Source organism: Heterodontus francisci, chromosome 18, assembly GCF_036365525.1.
Source record: "Heterodontus francisci isolate sHetFra1 chromosome 18, sHetFra1.hap1, whole genome shotgun sequence".
NCBI classification, from domain to species: Eukaryota; Metazoa; Chordata; class Chondrichthyes; order Heterodontiformes; family Heterodontidae; genus Heterodontus; species Heterodontus francisci.
Genome location: NC_090388.1, coordinates 68659229 through 68676400, shown reverse-complemented (window position 1 = coordinate 68676400; position 17172 = coordinate 68659229). Strand labels below are relative to the sequence as shown.

General features: G+C 43.3%; 1 protein-coding gene across 1 annotated transcript in view; it reads right to left on the bottom strand.

The window, feature by feature from the left end:
• LOC137379357 (cadherin-related family member 3-like) overlaps nt 1-17172 on the bottom strand; it is an 88335-nt gene that overhangs the window by 43662 nt on the left and 27501 nt on the right. The window contains exons 2-5 of the mRNA XM_068050063.1: nt 16877-17073; nt 14274-14439; nt 1517-1611; nt 87-184 (exon numbers count right to left, since the gene is read on the bottom strand). Of these exons, the coding sequence (XP_067906164.1) occupies nt 87-184; nt 1517-1611; nt 14274-14439; nt 16877-17073 (556 nt within the window). The remainder of the gene's footprint in view (nt 1-86; nt 185-1516; nt 1612-14273; nt 14440-16876; nt 17074-17172) is intronic.

Below are 17172 nucleotides of genomic sequence, written 5' to 3'. Positions count from 1 at the left end.
AATAAAAAGCAGTAATCCAGATATTTCAAAACACAATGGATTAACAAAAAAGACAACCTTGAAAGGGAAACGAAAATAACTGTTACCTGTGGAAATCTTTCTCATAATCAAATGTTTTTGCAGCAAGAATTGCCCCATTTTTCCCACTGGAATTAATGGTAACCAGAGAGGAGTTCACTGAGTACTGAAACAAAGCCAAAGCATTTGATTACCTCTTGAATGAACCAGTGTATTGTACATTTCTTTTCCAAAAATGTAAAGATATGATGTTTGAAATATTACTCATTCTTACACACACTCTCATTCACTTTTACACACACTTAAACTTAGTATTGTGTCAGAGACTCTGGTGTGGCAATACAATGGCCTCTGAAGCAGCCCAAAGCACTGATGGGAACAAACAGGAGCCACTAATCCAGAACCCAGAGTCTGGCCACGACAGTTTAAGTAACCCAATCATTAGTGAAATTGGCCATTGAGAAAGCCTGGAGAACATGAAAAGCTATTCACACCACTATAGCAGTAAGGAATCCTAGAGATCTGACCAGGACTAGCAAACCACAGGCCTGTGAAGGTGCATAATACTTTTTTGGTTTTATGCTTGGCAGCACATTTTGGAAATGGAGCCTTTTCTGAGCTGCATTGCATTGCAGTACTTTCTTATCACTATTGCCAACTGTCAATGCAAATTACTGACTGTTCCAATACTTCAGTTACTGGATTTCAACATTACAAGACTGCATTTTTAATTTGAAGATTGGCAAGCAAAAGAAGTGTATTTGCAACAGATACCGACCTTTTATTACAATAAATAGGAAGGTAGTAATTTAAACGCCCTCATTTGTTATTGGATGTATCTTGTATTTTATCCTCCTTTTAAGTCAAGTAGAACCTAATAGTAATCCTACTTCAAATAATCCTTTAAATTGTAAAATTGGGAGTTGTTATGTTGTCAACTGGCCCCTACAGAATAGCTGTTGAAAAGCACGTTTTGCTGATTTACATAAAGTGCTCCAGTGATGCATATTTCGATGTGAATGTCTGTCTTTGAGATTGGCTGGATTTTTTTTTTGATACATGTTATATTGTGGAGCTCCCCTACACCCCAGCAGGCAAAAGTACTCTGCAGTGTGGTACTGAATCTCTCAGCCCAGGGAGAGAGCTCAGGCTGTGTGCTGAGTTGCTGATCTCAACTGGATTGACAGTGATACAATTAGCCTCAGTATTCTAGACTACAGAGTGGGTTCCTTCTCATGGCTATCCAGTAGCCCCTACTGGGAAAAGGAGCATAGGAAGAAGTTTGACAAGGGCAGGATCAAGTCCGACTGTGATGCCCTTTTCCCCACACTAACAGTTACAGTGTAAGCTTGCAAGTAAAGAATTGTTACACAGATGAGGTAATCTGGGAATGTAGGCACTGGTGCATCTATATCCCAACATGAGTCCCCACCTTGAGGAAAAAAATGCAAGTTGCTTTTTTAAAAATTTGTTTTCATTTATTTTGGAAATTACTTACTGAGAGAATGTCATCATCCCTATCGGGATCAGTTGCTTGAAATTCGTATATCATTGCACCAACTGCTAAATTCTCCAGAAAGTCAACGTATACGGCTGTGGAGTAACACAGATTAAATGAGCACATTGACATGCTACTATGGATACAATTATTCATGGACCTGTTAAGATAACCCTCTTTATTGATCAACAGACTTTTATGTAAAAATATATTCAACAGAGTGATAGTTGAGTTGGAATGTTGCAAGAGAGTAGACAATTGTTTGTCATCTGGATTTCAATGTCTGTTGCATCCTTGTAACACTCCAACTTGTGTCCTTTTTTGATATAGATGTTGAGATTCTTTCAATTCCATTTGCAGTGGGCTCTTTATTTTGTTGGTGGCAGGTTCAATGGCATCGAGGGACAGGATTTGAACTGAAGTGACATTGCACCATTTACTTCATTATGAACAGGCATTGAAGAAAGTACATCAATGAAGTTATGAGGGAACAGTGTAGCTTGTTTGTATAAAACCAATAACATATCCTGGTTACATACACTATCAGTGTACTGTGGTAATATACTGTACAATAACTTTGTCAAAATTGGGGAATCTGTTAGAAACTTTCAAAACTTTAATGGTGGAAAGAGTGGAAGAAGATCTCCACTAATTAGAAAATTGGTAACAAGAGCTCATAAATTTACTATTAGTATCAGAAAGCAAAAAGGAGGGATCAGAAAATATCTTTAGACATGTGGAACATTACTAGAATATGAAATTAGAATAGAATATGAACATGTGACTATTGCAGCTAAGTTAATCAAGACATTTAAGAGGGAATTATTTAAATATTTGACCTAGATAAATATTCAAAAGTGTGCTGGAAAAGCTAGGAAATGTCAGTAGAGTAAATAGTTCTAATCTAGTCTGTTGGAGGCAGTAGAGTAAGTGGGTGGACCCTGTGAGGGAACCGGCAGCAGGGGAGCACTTCAATAAAGCTCGAGGCTCGAGACCCAGCCTGAGCTAGTTGGGAGCAGCAGCATGAGAGAACAGACCAGTTTCGAAAAAATAGGGGAAAAAAGCTAAGTGTGGCATCACAGGAAAGCAGGTAAGTGACTCGGTGGTGGTTTCCCCCCCACCCCTCTCAACTAGGGCATTGGTTTAAATGCCAGGACAAAGCAGCCTGCTTGATCACACCATCGCCCGATGCACAGTGGCTCCAGTGCGTACCATCTACAAGATGCACTGCAGCAACTCACCAAGGCTCCTTCAACAGCACCTTCTAAACACGCAAACTCTACCACCTAGAAGGACAATGGCAGCAGATGCATGGGAACACCACCACCTGCAGGTTCCCCTCCAAGCTACACACCATCCTGACTTGGAACTATATCGCTGTTCCTTCACTGTCGCTGAGTCAAATTCCTGGAAGCCCCCTTCCTCACAGCAATGTTGGTGTATCTACCCCGCATGGACTGCAATGGTTCAAGAAGGGAGCTCACCACCACCTTCTCAAGAGCAATTAGGGATGGGCAATAAATGCTGGCCGAACCAGCGACACCCACATCCCGTGAATGAAGGAAAAAAAACTCAGAGCCAGGAAATTAAAAATTTCAATTAGGGTAAGTAAAACAATAAGTGAATGAATAATAAGAGTATTCATACAGAGCAGCTTCACCTGTGTAGATTTCACAAGTGTGCAAGGGAATTTGGTGAGTGTGGGAATTCGGTGAGGTGGTGATAAGAGGTGCTGTTTGATATATAAAATATAAATATAAACAAATAGGGTTAAATTAGAACTGTGGCCGAAGTTACATTAAAAAACGAAGCATATAACTAAAGTTAAATTAAACAAGTTTATGACCTCGATTAAAAACTATAAACAGACAATTAAGTGATGTTTCAAAACCTAATTAGTTAAATAAAATACAATAGAGATGGCAGGGCTGGTGATGTATTGCAACTGTAGAATGTGAGAGCTGGTGGACACCAGTCTGATCGACAACAACCACATCTGCAGCAAGTGTCTGCAGTTTGAGGAACTCTGGCTCATGATCCTGAAAGTTGCAAAGTGAGATCCCTCCACTTTTAACTAGACCTGTCTTGTTTCTGTGTTTAAAACTCCAGGAATTCCTCCTGCTTCATTGTGTGACTGGAGAACAATTTCCTGATACTGATGCCTTGTATCCACTGATACTCTGACCAGTAATCAATCCAATTACTCAGGAGCCATGCAGGTTTGAGAGTTACTTCTTTCATTGACTTCCATTTTCAGACAAAGTCTGCTCAATCCAGAGTCCATCTATAAGAAATAAAGGCTTGCATTTATAGTGCACCTTTCATAATCTCAGGACATCCCAAAGCATTTTACAGTCTCTGTTATAAACGTAGAAAGCATGCACCCAATTTGTGCACAGCAATGAGATAATGACCAAATAATCTGTTTTTAGTGATGTTGGTTTGGGGATAAAGATTATCAGGACATCGAGGAGATCGCCCCTACCTTTCTTCGAAATACTGTCATGAGATCGTTTACATCCACCTTAGAGGGCAGATGGGGCCTCTGTTTAATGTCTCATCCTAAAGACAGTACCTCCACTGAGGCAGCATTCCCTCAGTGTTACTGGAACTACAGCCTACTGGGAACATCGGCTTGTTTCTCAATCAGATTCAAATGGGGCTGGGCCTCATGGCTGCCATGCTTCAGTGGTCAGATGCCTAAACAACCAAAGGCATGCTCCCCGGTGTTCTGGGGCAAATAGTTTTCACTCAACCAACATCATTAGATTAGTTTTGATCTTATTTGCGGGAATTTGCTGTGCATGAATCCTACCTGACAACGGTAATGACACTTCAAGTTGACACTTAATTGGTTGTGAAATGCTTTGACACATCCTGAGGTCACGAAAGGATGATGTAAATGCCAGTCTTTCTTTAGTCAGAAGTCAAGATCTACCCCAGTGTGTCATAAGAACATAAGAAAAAGCAGCAGGAGCAAACCAAACAGCCCCTCGAACTTGCTCTGCCATTCAATACAATCATGGCTGATCTTTTGCCTCAATCCCACTTTCCTGCATGCTCCCCATAGCCTTTGATTCCCTAAGAGATCAAAACTCTATAAATCCCAGCCTTGAATATATTCAATGATGGAGCATCCACTACTCTCTAGAGTAGAGAACCTTGAAAATTCACAACCCTCTGAGTGTAGAAATTTCTCCTCATTTCACCCCTAAATGATCAACTCCTTATCCTCAGACTGTGCCGCTGTGTTGTAGATTCCTCAGCCAGGGGAAACAATCTCAGTGTCTGCCCTGTCAAGCCCCTTCAGAATCTAATATGTTTCAATGAGATCACCTTTCATTTTTCTAAACTCCAGAGAGTTTAGAGCTGATTTACTCATCCTCTCATCACAGATGCCAGTCTTCAGCCAACTCGATTCACTCCACGGGATATCAAGAAATGACTGACAGCACTGGATACAGCAAAGCCTATGGGCCCAGCCAACATCCTGGTTGTGATGCTGCAGACTGGTGCTCCAGAACTAGCTGTTCCCCTAGCCAGGCTGTTCCAGTACAGCTACAACACTGGAATCCACCCGACAATGTGGAAAATTGGCCAGGTATGTCCTGTCCACAAAAAGCAGGACAAATACAATCTGGCCAATTACCGCCCTATCAGTCTACTCTCAATTATCAGCAAATTGACAGAAGGTGTCATCGACAATGATATTAAGCGGCACTTACTCAGCAATAACCTGCGTACCGATGCTCAGTTTGGGTTCTGCCTGGACCACCTGGCTCCAGATCATATTCCATCTTTGGTCCAAACATGGACAAAAGTGTTGCACTCCAGAGGTGAGGCGGGAGTGACTGTCCTTGATATCAAGGCAGCATTTGACCGAGTGTAGCATTAAGGAGCCCTAACAAAATTCAAGTCAATGGGAATCAGTGGGAAAACTCTCTGCTGGTTGGAGTCGTACCTAGCACAAAGGAAGGCAGCTGTAGTTATTGGAGTCCAATAATTTCAGGCCCAAGACATGGCTACAGGAGTTCCTCAGGTTAGTGTCCTAGGTCCAACCATCCTCAGCTGCTTTATCAATGACCTTCCGTTCGTCATAAGGTCAGAAGTGGGGATGTTCGCTGATGATTGCACAGTGTTCAGTACCATTTGCAATTCCTCAGATACTGAAGTAATCCTTACGCGCATGCAGTAAGACCTAGACAACATTCAGGCTTGGGTTGATAAGTGGCAAGTTACATTCGTATCTGTAAGTGCCAACAATGACCACCTCCAACAAGAGACAATCAAACCATCTCCCCTTGATATTCAACAGCATTACCATTGCTGAATCTCCCACCATCAATATCCTTGGCATTATCATTGACCAGAAACTTAACTGGACCAACCATATAAATACTGTGGCTACAAGAGCAGGTCAGAGGCTGGGAATTCTGTGGCGAGTAACTCACCTCCTGACTCCGCAATGCCTAGCCACCATCTACAAGGCACAAGTCAGGAGTGTGATGGAATACTGTCCATTTTCCATTGATGAGTGCAGCGCCAACAACACTGAAGAAGCTTGGCACCATCCAGGACAAAGCAGCCCGCTTGATCATCACCCCATTTACCACCTTTAACATTCACTCCCTCGACCACAGGTGCACAGTGGCAGCAGTGTGTACCAGCTACAAGATACACTGCAGCCACTTGCTAAGGCACCTTCGACAGCACCTTCCAAACCTGTGACCTCTACCACCTAGAAGGACAAGGGCAGCAGACGCATGAGAACACCACTGCCTGCAAGTTTCTCTCCAAGCCACACACCATCCTGACTTGGAACAGTAATCAACATTTCTTCACTATCACTGGGTTAAAATCCTGGAACTCCCTTCCTAACAACACTGTGAGTGTACCTACACCATATTGGACTGCAGCGGTTCAAGAGGCGGCTCACCGCCATATTCTCAAGGGGAATTAGGGACGGACAACAAATGTTGGCCCTGTCAACTATGCCCACATCCCAGGACTGAATAATTAATAAAAAGTAAACTCTCTCATCCCGGGAACCAATCTAGTGAATCTTCATTGTACCACCTCCAGTTGAAGTATATCCTTCCTTAAATGTGGAGACCAAAACTGCAGTTGTGGTCTCACCAAAGCCCTATACAATTGTGCTGGAATCACTCAGCAGGTCTGGCAGCATCTGTGGAAAGAGAAGCAGAGTTAACGTTTCGGGTCAGTGACCCTTCTTCGGAACCCTGTTCCGAAGAAGGGTCACTGACCCGAAACGTTAACTCTGCTTCTCTTTCCACAGATGCTGCCAGACCTGCTGAGTGATTCCAGCATTTCTTGTTTTTGTTTCAGATTTCCAGCAGCCGCAGTATTTTGCTTTTACCCTATACAATTGGAGCAGACTTCCTTATTCTTGTACTCCAAATCCCTTGCAGTAAAGGCCAACATGCCATTTGCCTTCTAAATTGCTTGCTGAACCTGCATGCTAACTTTCTGTGCTCCTTGTACGAGTATACCCAAGTCTCTCCGAACATCAATATTTAAAAGTTTTGTGCCTTTTAAAAAATATTCTGCTTTTCTATTCTTACTACTAAAGTGAATAACCTCACACTTCCCCACGTTATATTCCATCTACCACCTTGTTGCCCACTCATTTAAACATCTCTTTGCAGCCTCTTTGTGTCCTCCTCACAGCTTACATTCCCACCTAGCTTTGTGCATCAACAAACTGGGATATATTACTCTTGGTCTCAGTCATTAATATAGATTGTAAATAGCTGAGGACCCAGCACTGATCCTTATGGCACTCCACTAGTTACAGCATGCCAACTTGAAAATGCCCCATTTATCCCTACACTCTGCTCCCTGTCTGTGGCCAATCCTCTATCTGTGCTAATATTATTACCCCCAACTCCATGAGCCCTTATCTTGCATTTTAACCTTTCGTGTGGCACCTTATCAAATGTCTTTAGGAAATCCAAGTATACTACATCTATTGGCTCCCCTTTATTTACCCTACTAATTACAGTCTCAAAAAACTCTAATAAATTTGTCAAATGCAATTTCCCTTTTGTAAAACCATGTTGACTTTGTCTGATCACACTATAATCTTTGACGTGCATTGTTAAGATTTCCTTAATAATGATTCCAGCACTTTCCTGATGACTGATGTCAGGCTAACTGGCCTGTAGTTCCCTGTTTTCTCTCTCACTCCTTCCTTGAATAGCAGTGTTACATTTGCTGACTTCCAATCTGCTGGAACCATTCTAGAATCTAGGGAATTTTGGAAAATTACAACCAGTGCATCCATCATCTCTGCAGCTGCCTGTTTTAGAACCCTAGGATGTAGGCCAGCAGGTTCTGGGGAGTTGTCAGATTTTAGTCCCTTAAGTTTCTCTAAAATTTTTTCTCTGATATTAATTATTTTATGTTTCTCATTCTTATTAACCCCTTTGTTACCCTCTATTTCTGGTATGTAATTTGTTCCTTCTACTGTGAAATCAGGCACAATATATTTGATCAATGTCTCTGCCATTTCCTCGTTCCTCATGATAATTTCTCACGTCTCTGCCTCTAAGGGACCAACCTTTATTTTAGCTACTCCCCTCCATTTTATGTACTTTTGAAAGCTCTTACCATTTGTTTTAATATTCCCAGCCAGTTTACTCCCATATTCTATTTTTTCCCCCTTTTAACAATCTTTTGGCTGCCCTTTTCTGGTTTCCAAAACAGTCCCAATCTTCAGGCATACTACTAATCTTTACAACATTAAAAGCTTTTTCTTTAATCTAACACTATCCTTAAATTCCATGGATGGATCTTTCTTGCTGAGGTTTTGTTTTTTTAATGGAATATATTTTTGCTGAACATTTTAATTTGTTTTTTAAAAAGTTTCCCACTATCTATTTACCACCATACCTTTTATTCTATTTACCCAATCAACCTTAGCCAGCTCTCCCCTCATACCTGTGGAATTGATTTTGTTTAGGTTTAGGATTCTTGTTTGGGACTGGAATATATTGCTTTCAAACTTAATATGAAATTCAATTGTATTATGATCACTTTTTCCCCAGAGGATCTTTTACTGTGCGCTTACTAATTAAACCTGCCGCATTACACTATATTAGGTCTAAAATAGCTTTATCCCTTGTTGGTTCCACAACATTTTCTTCCAGGACACTGCCGTGAAGGCATTCTACAAACTCACCTTCCAGACTACCTTTGCCAATTTGGTTTGTCCAGTCCATATGAAGATTCAAGCTCCCCCATGATTATTACATTGTCTTTGTTACAAGCTCCAATTATTTCTTGCTTAATGCTGTATTCAATGGTATAACTACTGTTAGGGGACCTATAAACTACTCCCACCACTGTTTTCTGATGCGTTTTATTCCTAATCTTTACCCATACTGATTCTACTTCCTGATTTTCTGAGCCAAGATCCTTTCTCACTATTGTCTTATGTCATCCTTTACTATCAGGGCTACTCCTCCTCCTTTTCCATTTTGTCTGCCTTTTCAAAATGTTGTGTACCCTGGAATATTTATTTCCCAACATTTGTCACCTTGTAACCATGGCTGGGATTTTCTCTGAAATCCTGACATTGGGACCGGAAACGTGTGCCATTCTGCATGAGCAGGGTAGCATTCTGTATGAGCAGGGGGAAGTCACTGCTGACTTAATGCTGGTCCCATATTTAAATGGCACCCAATAGTAGTTGCAAAGGCAGTACCCCAGAGACACCAGAGAGGGAGCCCTGGCAACTAAAACACGTCCAGTGATGGCCGAAGGGAGATCAAGCGTGGCCCCATGGTTCATGGATGCCTCCCTGCATTGCTCCTCCAGGTTGTTTGGTCTAGGAGGAAGGTCCTCTTCTGCCAGGAGGGGAAAAGGAAAACGGCTCAGCAAACTAAGCAAGCCTGGATGGAAACGTCAGAGGAGGTGAGCAGCCATGGTTATCCCTTGCACGTGGTTAATTGCCATAATAGGATCAATGGCCTGATGCATGCCAGCGATGTGAGTGCAGAAAACAATGTTCAGCTTACACCCTTATATGTGACTAAGGATGAATGTGAAATTGGTAGAAAGAGTATGCCCACCCAATCACTGCCAATGCCCAAGTAGCAGATTGGCTGTCAGGCATGTTTGCCTCTCCATGGAGGGCCCTGGTCAGTCAGAGTCGACTCCTACATGACCGCTACTGTATGGGCGCATGCTGTAGGCATCCCTGTGGCAGCATGATGGGCCACCAGCACAGGCATTGTGTGTGTCTTTGACAGACGACTAATAATGGAAATTAATGTACTTGCAGGAGAAGCGAGCTCAGAACGCAAGGGAGAGAGCCAAGACGTGTTGCGGCAGCCCATATCTCGCCATCCTGGTTCTCATGGAAGTAGAGGTACTGGAGCTGGGAGGCCTGAAGGCCAGTTTAGTAATAGCTGATGGTGAGACTGGGGTGGAGCCCCAATAGAGTGAGTGGCCTAATGGATGGGAACAAGAGACCTTCTGGCAAGCACAAAGCATGGTGCTCATGTGTCTACCACTGGTCACATGAAGGTCCCAACTAGGACTAGTCATAAGGACATGATGGAATGTGCGTTACCCTCTAGTCACTCTGCTCTATCAGGTCAATGACGTGAGTAGCCATCTGCTGTGAGTGGGTGACAGCTATCCATCTCTGAGAAGGAGGGGACCTCAGAGGATATACTGTCACATCATTTACCTGGTCCCCTCCACCAACGCAGATACTCTCATGTCGGTGGGTCATCACAGGGTCACAGTCTGGTGAGCACAGTACAGATACGCCACTGTAGCTGAATGAGGCAGCGACAGTCAAGGCCACTCACACTCAGACAACTGTGGCAGGGCATGGTGATGTTGGGCTTCAGGCTGATGATGCACCTCCAGAGTCATTAACAGGCGGCAGCTGCTGGAGCTACATCATGACGTGCGTGAACATCTGGCGGAGCTTCCTGAGGCTATGCGCACCTATGCGTGAACAATGGAGGAGTCCATCCAGGCCATGAGTGCAGCCATGTCTCTGGTATGTGGTTACATGGCCTGCTCCATTGAGAGATTGGTGACCTTCATGGTGAGACACATCCAGCAAACCAGCCAGTGGATGCCAGAGATGTGGGAAGACCTGCTTTCCATCGCCATTTCCATGAGCTCTGTGGAGCAGTGTGTGGTGCGGGAGATGCCTAGAGTCACTGCCAGGTCTTGGAGCTCCCTCCTCATCTGAGGAGTTCAAAGTGTGCTCTGAAAGAGTGAAGGAGTGTCTGCCTAATGCATCTGAGTGCCCCTCTCAGGGGACTCCTGGCATGGGCAGAGATCCTCGTCCTCTCCAATGACACCAGCACCTCATGAGGCCGCAGTGACAGAGGCAGCTCCTGCATCTGTGCAGGAGGCCCTCAAATATTCCTGGGACCTCCAGGCCTCAGGCAACCAGAGGAGGCCTGCCAAGGTAATTGAAACCCTTGGAACACAAAGGTCAGCAGCCTGCCTCCACCTCAGCTGGCATCGCAGGGCAGCACAACATAGGAGCAGCCATAAGTGCCTTAAAAAGTGCACCTAGCTGCACTTGGGATTCATGGGTTATATTTTGTTAATGGATGTCACCTTGCTCTGCATGTGTTTCAAATGAAATCTGGGATGGTGCAACACAAAAAGACTCCTTTACTTCTTGACACACTACTGGGCCTTTATCAGGTCACTGACTCCCGCAAAAGATTCGATGGGAAGGACCACTCCGAATGAGGTTAATGCATTCCCCTTTCCATCCACAGAATCACAGAATTGTTACAGTGCAGAAGGAGACCATTTGGCCCATTGTGTCCACACTGACTCTCTGAAAGAGCAATTCACTCCGTTCCATTCCCCTGCTTTCTCCCCGTAACCCTGCACATTCTTCCTTTTCATACAACAGTCTAATTCCCTTTTGAATGCTTCAATTGAACCTGCCTCCACCACACTCTCAGGGCAGTGAATCCCAGACCTTAACCACTCGCTGCGAGAAAAAGTTTTCCCTATGTCGCTTTTGTTTCTCTTACCAAATACTTCAAATCTGTGCCCTCTTGTTCTCGATCCTTTCACGAGTGGGAACAGCTTCTCTCTATCTACTCTGACCAGACCCCTCATGATCTTGAATACCTCTATTAAATCACCCCTCAGCCTTCTCTTCTCCAAGGAAAACAATCTTGACTGCATTCCCCATGCCATTGTCAATATATTTATGGATGCAGGGAAATGGTAAGGGCAATTAAGGAATTAGCAACAGGGCGTCAGCAGGTTGTGGTTTTATTAGATTGAATGAATGTGTTAGTAAGGCTCATCTGAAAACTGCCTGTATTAGGGAACCACGAGCCTCCCTTTTGCGTATCCCATAGTGCCTTGCTTGCAGTCCCTCAGTGTTTTCATCATGTAGCACCTGGTCAGTATCCCCCTCCATATCCTCAACCTCAGGAGAGACATTGCATTCCAGGATTTCCTTATTGTTCAAAGCGTCTCCCCTCTGTCGTGCCAGGTTGGGCAGTGCATAGCACATCACCACAATACGCGAGACCCTTGCTGGGATACAGTGAAGGGCTCCACCAGGTCTATCCAGGCATCTGAACCGCATCTCGAATACTGTGTGTAGTTTTGGTCTCCTTATTTAAGGAAGGAAGTAAATGCATTGGAGGTGGTTCAGAGGAGGTTTACTAGAATTGATACCTGGAATGAGCGGGTTGTCTTATGAGGAAAGGTTGGACAGACTGGGCTTGTTTTCACTGGAGTTTAGAAAAGTGAGGGGAGACTTGATTGAAGTGTATAAGATCCTGAATGGTCTAGACAAGGTGGATGTGGAGAGGATGTTTCCTCTTGTGGGTGAGTCCCAAACTAGGAAGTACTGTTTTAAAATTAGAGGTCACCCTTTTAGGACAAAGATGAGGAGAAGTTTTTCCTCTTAGAGGGTTGTGTGACTTTGGAACACTCTGCCTCAGAAGGTGGTGAAGGCGGGGTCATTGAATACTTTTAAGGCCGAGGTAGATAGATTCTTGTTTGGTAAGGGAATCAAAGGTTATCGAGGGTAGATGGGAGTGTGGAATTCGAAACACAAACAGATTACTCAGGATCTTATTGAATGGCAGAGCAGGCTAGAGGGGCTGAATGACCTACTTCTGCTCCTAATTCGTATGTTCGTATTCTCTGACGTTTGCAAGTAACTGAGCCTCTGATGGTAGATCCTCTCTGGTGGGTAGTCTCTTCTGTGTGCCAGAGGCTTGTGACGTTTCCTTCTGCCCTCTTCCTTGCCCCCTTCCAGGCTGATGTTCCCGGTGCCCCTCTAGGTGTTGAAGGCCTGCTCCCGGGGCTGCAGCTCTCTCTTTCTCTGATGCTCCTTCTCACTGCAGGTCTTGAAACCTGAGTGAATGAGACCCAAAGCAGGTAGCTGAACTCACTTTTCAGGGCTTTTTTTTTCTTTTTCTTTGGCCTCCTTGTCTCGAGAGACAATGGGTAAGCGCCTGGAGGAGGTCAGTGGTTTGTGGAGCAGTGCCTGGAGTGGCTATAAAGGCCAATTCTAGAGTGACAGGCTCTTCCACAGGTGCTGCAAATAAAATTGGTTGTCGGGGCTGTTACACAGTTGCCTCTCTCCTTGCACTTCTGTCTTTTTTCCTGCCAACTGCTAAGTCTCATCGACTCGTCACACTTTATCCCCACCTTTATGGCTGTCCGCCAGCTCTGACGATCACTGGAAACTGACTCCCACGATTTGTGATCAATGTCACAGGACTTCATGTCGCGTTTGCAGACGTCTTTAAAGCGGAGACATGGACGGCCGGTGGGTCTGATACCAGTGGCGAGCTCGCTGTACAATGTGTCCTTGGGGATCCTGCCATCTTCCATGCGGCTCACATGGCCAAGCCATCTCAAGTGCCGCCGGCTCAGTAGTGTGTATATGCTGAGGATGTTGGCCGCCTAGAGGACTTCTGCGTTGGAGATACGGTCCTGCCACCTGATGCCAAGTATTCTCCGGAGGCAGAGAAGATGGAATGAATTGAGACGTCGCTCTTGGCTGACATACGTTGTCCAGGCCTCGCTGCCATAGAGCAAGGTACTGAGGACACAGGCTTGATACACTCGGACTTTTGTGTTCCGTGTCAGTGTGCCATTTTCCCACACTCTCTCTTGGCCATACCATTCCCTTTACTCTGCACATGCAAGTGCCAAGTCAGTGAGGACACTCAACCAGAGCGCCCCCCTCCGAATATGCCAGCCAAGTGTGTCTCAGAACCAAACTGATTACTGCCACTATGCACCCTATATAACACACCCCATCAAGTTACCCGACCATGCGTAATGACTGTCGATTGCAGCCATAACTGACTTGTTGCTGAGCTTCCGTCTCATTATAGCTGGTGAGGCTTTGAAGCCTGGCTTTTCCTGGGTGTTCCTCGTAAAATGTGAATCTGCTTCTGAATTAATTGCCTGTTTAACAAGCTTAATAACCTGCCGCCGCATTGAAGCACGAACTCCTTCCCACCAGCCCGACCGCCTCTCGTAATACCCGCAAGCAATGTGAAGACATCGGGCTTCCCTCCCAGCCCCTCTCTGAGCGACTGGTAAAATTCCAGCCCATGTCTCCGCAAAGGTGATTAGATCAAAAGCAACGGTGTCCAAGGGTGCATTTTTAAATTATGCTTGTAAAGAGGGTGAAATGGTCGTATAATGCCACGGGTGAAAACTCTGCCCCTACTGTTTTTACAAAATGTTCTTATGTGCCGCCTACCTCCGTTTACTAGATGATCCAGGAATCTTGGAGGTTCATTAACATCGCTTAATAAAACTGTAAGTGTTTGAAAGTCTGCGTTCCCGTTATTATCTACAACATAGATTAACAGGACGTAATTGGATTGAGTTTCATAGTCCAGTCCTTGATTTTCTGAGACAATCACCTGAAATAAGAAAATGGGAGTTTATTTCATACATACATGCATCTTGCAGTTCCAGGAGCATATGTTGTAATAATTCAAACTGAGAAAAAGAAAAGCACTTTCTATGTGAAGCTATGTTGACACCTTTTGCGCAGGTGTTCAATGCCTGCTTGGAAGGTAGTCGTGGTGTACTGGTGGCAACATTATTCCATTCAATTTACAACCATGAGACGGTTTTTAATGGTGTAGTTTAACTAATGGGAAAGAGGAACTGATATTTTAGTTCTTCCATGAAGCTCTGTCCATCTAGAACATCCAAACTTACAGATGTCATAGCTAAATAGGACTGAGCCTCAGAAAATGTCTTCAAGTGGAAACTTGGGAATTTCTAATCGACGCTTACATGTAGACAGAAGCGAAAAGGAGAAAACATTGCAAATGATCACAAACACAACTCTATAAATGGCCAAGATTTTCATTTAAGCTGTGACTGGATGTTTGCATTTGCTGTTGAAATTCAGGTGAAAATGTTGTTACTTGTTTATCCCTATCAATTTATCAATTGTATTCTGGTGATGGGCATTAATTGGGGACTCGCCTGTGCATACATAAATATATATAAAAAATGATCAGGCCGAAAATATGGTTTATGCTTAGAGGTGCATGATATGCTAACCATGCCTCTCTAAATAAAAACTGTTAAGTGTATAAAGACTAGGCTCCAGTGTTTTATTCTGCACTGCTTGCCTATCTGAGTTCTAACAAACACTGTTTTAGTATCTTGGGCCCAAATATTTGATCATCTGGACAGAGAATCAAATGAAAACGCAGCTTCAAAAGCAAGTATGAATTCACCTCAAATAAAAATGGAAAATGTTGGAAAAACTCATCCAGCCAGGCAGCATCTGTGGAGAAAGGAAACAGAGTTAATATTTCAGGTCCATGACCTATTGTCAGAAGCATTAACTCGTTCTCTCTCCACAGATGATGTTTGACTTGCTGAGCGTTTCCCGATTATTCGATTTTTGATTCAGATTTCCAGCATCTGTACTTTTTGATCCATTCCATTTCCATCCTACTGATAAAAAGTGTTTGCTGTCAAGGGGTGACACCTACATTTGGTGTTCCCTGAGTGGTGACAATAGAGGACATAGGTTGCCTCTGTGTGAAGATGAACCCTGATGCTGTCCACCCACACCCATTACTTAGCTTTCTCAGTAGCTTCCTACTACTGGGCCATGTGAATGGGAGCAGATAGATTAATATTATGTTTATCCTTTGATTTGTAATAGTGACAAGCTTCTGGTATCTGCCATGAGACAAAGCTGTTAGACTTAAGAGCAAATAAAGTAATAACACAAACATATGAAAATGATGAGCAGGAAAAAGACAATCTGATCCATCAAGCCTACCCCACACAGTTTTGATCCATGAAGCATCATGATTAGACATTCCTTAGCCAGCAGCAGCCATGTAGTCTCCCATGGACAATCAGGGGAAACCTCCAGAAAATTGCTCTCTGACCCTTTCGACAATCAAAATCAAGTCGAGGTGGTCACATTGATTATGTCCTATTACTTAGCATTACATCTACGTTTTATAAGACATGACCTCTGCCCCAGCCAAGAACTGTCCGATGCGAAGAGAGGAGCCTAGTCCTACTCTTGTGTAACTTGTACACGTGACCCCTGACATTCCCCAGTCTATTAAGCTGAAATAGTCACTCAATGGGAGAGCAATCTCGTCCTTTAAATTTTGTGTGCTTCTATAAAGTCTACACATCTCGAAAGTGAATAGACACAACTCTGAGTAACTAAGATTTTATAATATGGGATAAGATGGGAATCATTCTTGTCATTCTACTTTGAACCTTTTCAATAACCTCTATACCGGTCCGCCATAAGAAGGGATCAAAATTGGACGTAGTATTCTAAATACAGTTTCAGCAAGGTCTTGTACAAGGACAAGATGGTGCCTTCTGCATTTTATTGAATAGTCCTTTTAATACAACCTAATGCCCAATTATCTTTGGCTATGGCTTCATTGGTTGTGAACTTTTAATGAATTCTAGATTATAAACACCAAGATACTTTACTCTCTCAACTGATTTCGGTCCTGTTCCATGTAAGGTGTAGGTATACACAGTTGGTTCTCCCCAAATACATAATACTGCACTAACCTAGGTAAATACCATTCCCACAGTTTGGCCCATTGTCCCTGTGTATCTAAATCTGTAGCGGTTTACTGTCCTCCACAGTCCTAACATTACACAAATTGTGGACAATACCCCAACACCATAATAAGAAATATCAAGGTAAAAGATGATCTTTTCTATATATGGAACAAACCAGTATCAGGGATGGTAGGTTATTATAATAGATGTTCATCGTTTTGCCCCTTACCCCCCAACATTAATTGAATTTCCTTTAGTAACACTATTTGAAAAAAATATTCTTACCTCCAAATATAGATCACGCCTAACAGAGACAGTAAAGAAGTTGTTGACCGGATTGGTATCTGCTATTTTAGGAGTTAATGAAATCTCACCAATTGTTGACACCACTGAAAAGTTAAAGATAGGAACTCCTGCTGGAGTATCTTCTCTTATTATGACAGTGGCTGGTAGATCTACTATCTTGATAAATCCACTGACACCTTATGGAAAATGAGAAAAATATTTCACATTATCTTGAAAATTATACCAAATACCATTTTAAAAAAATGTAATAAAAACAGAAAATGTAGGAAATATTC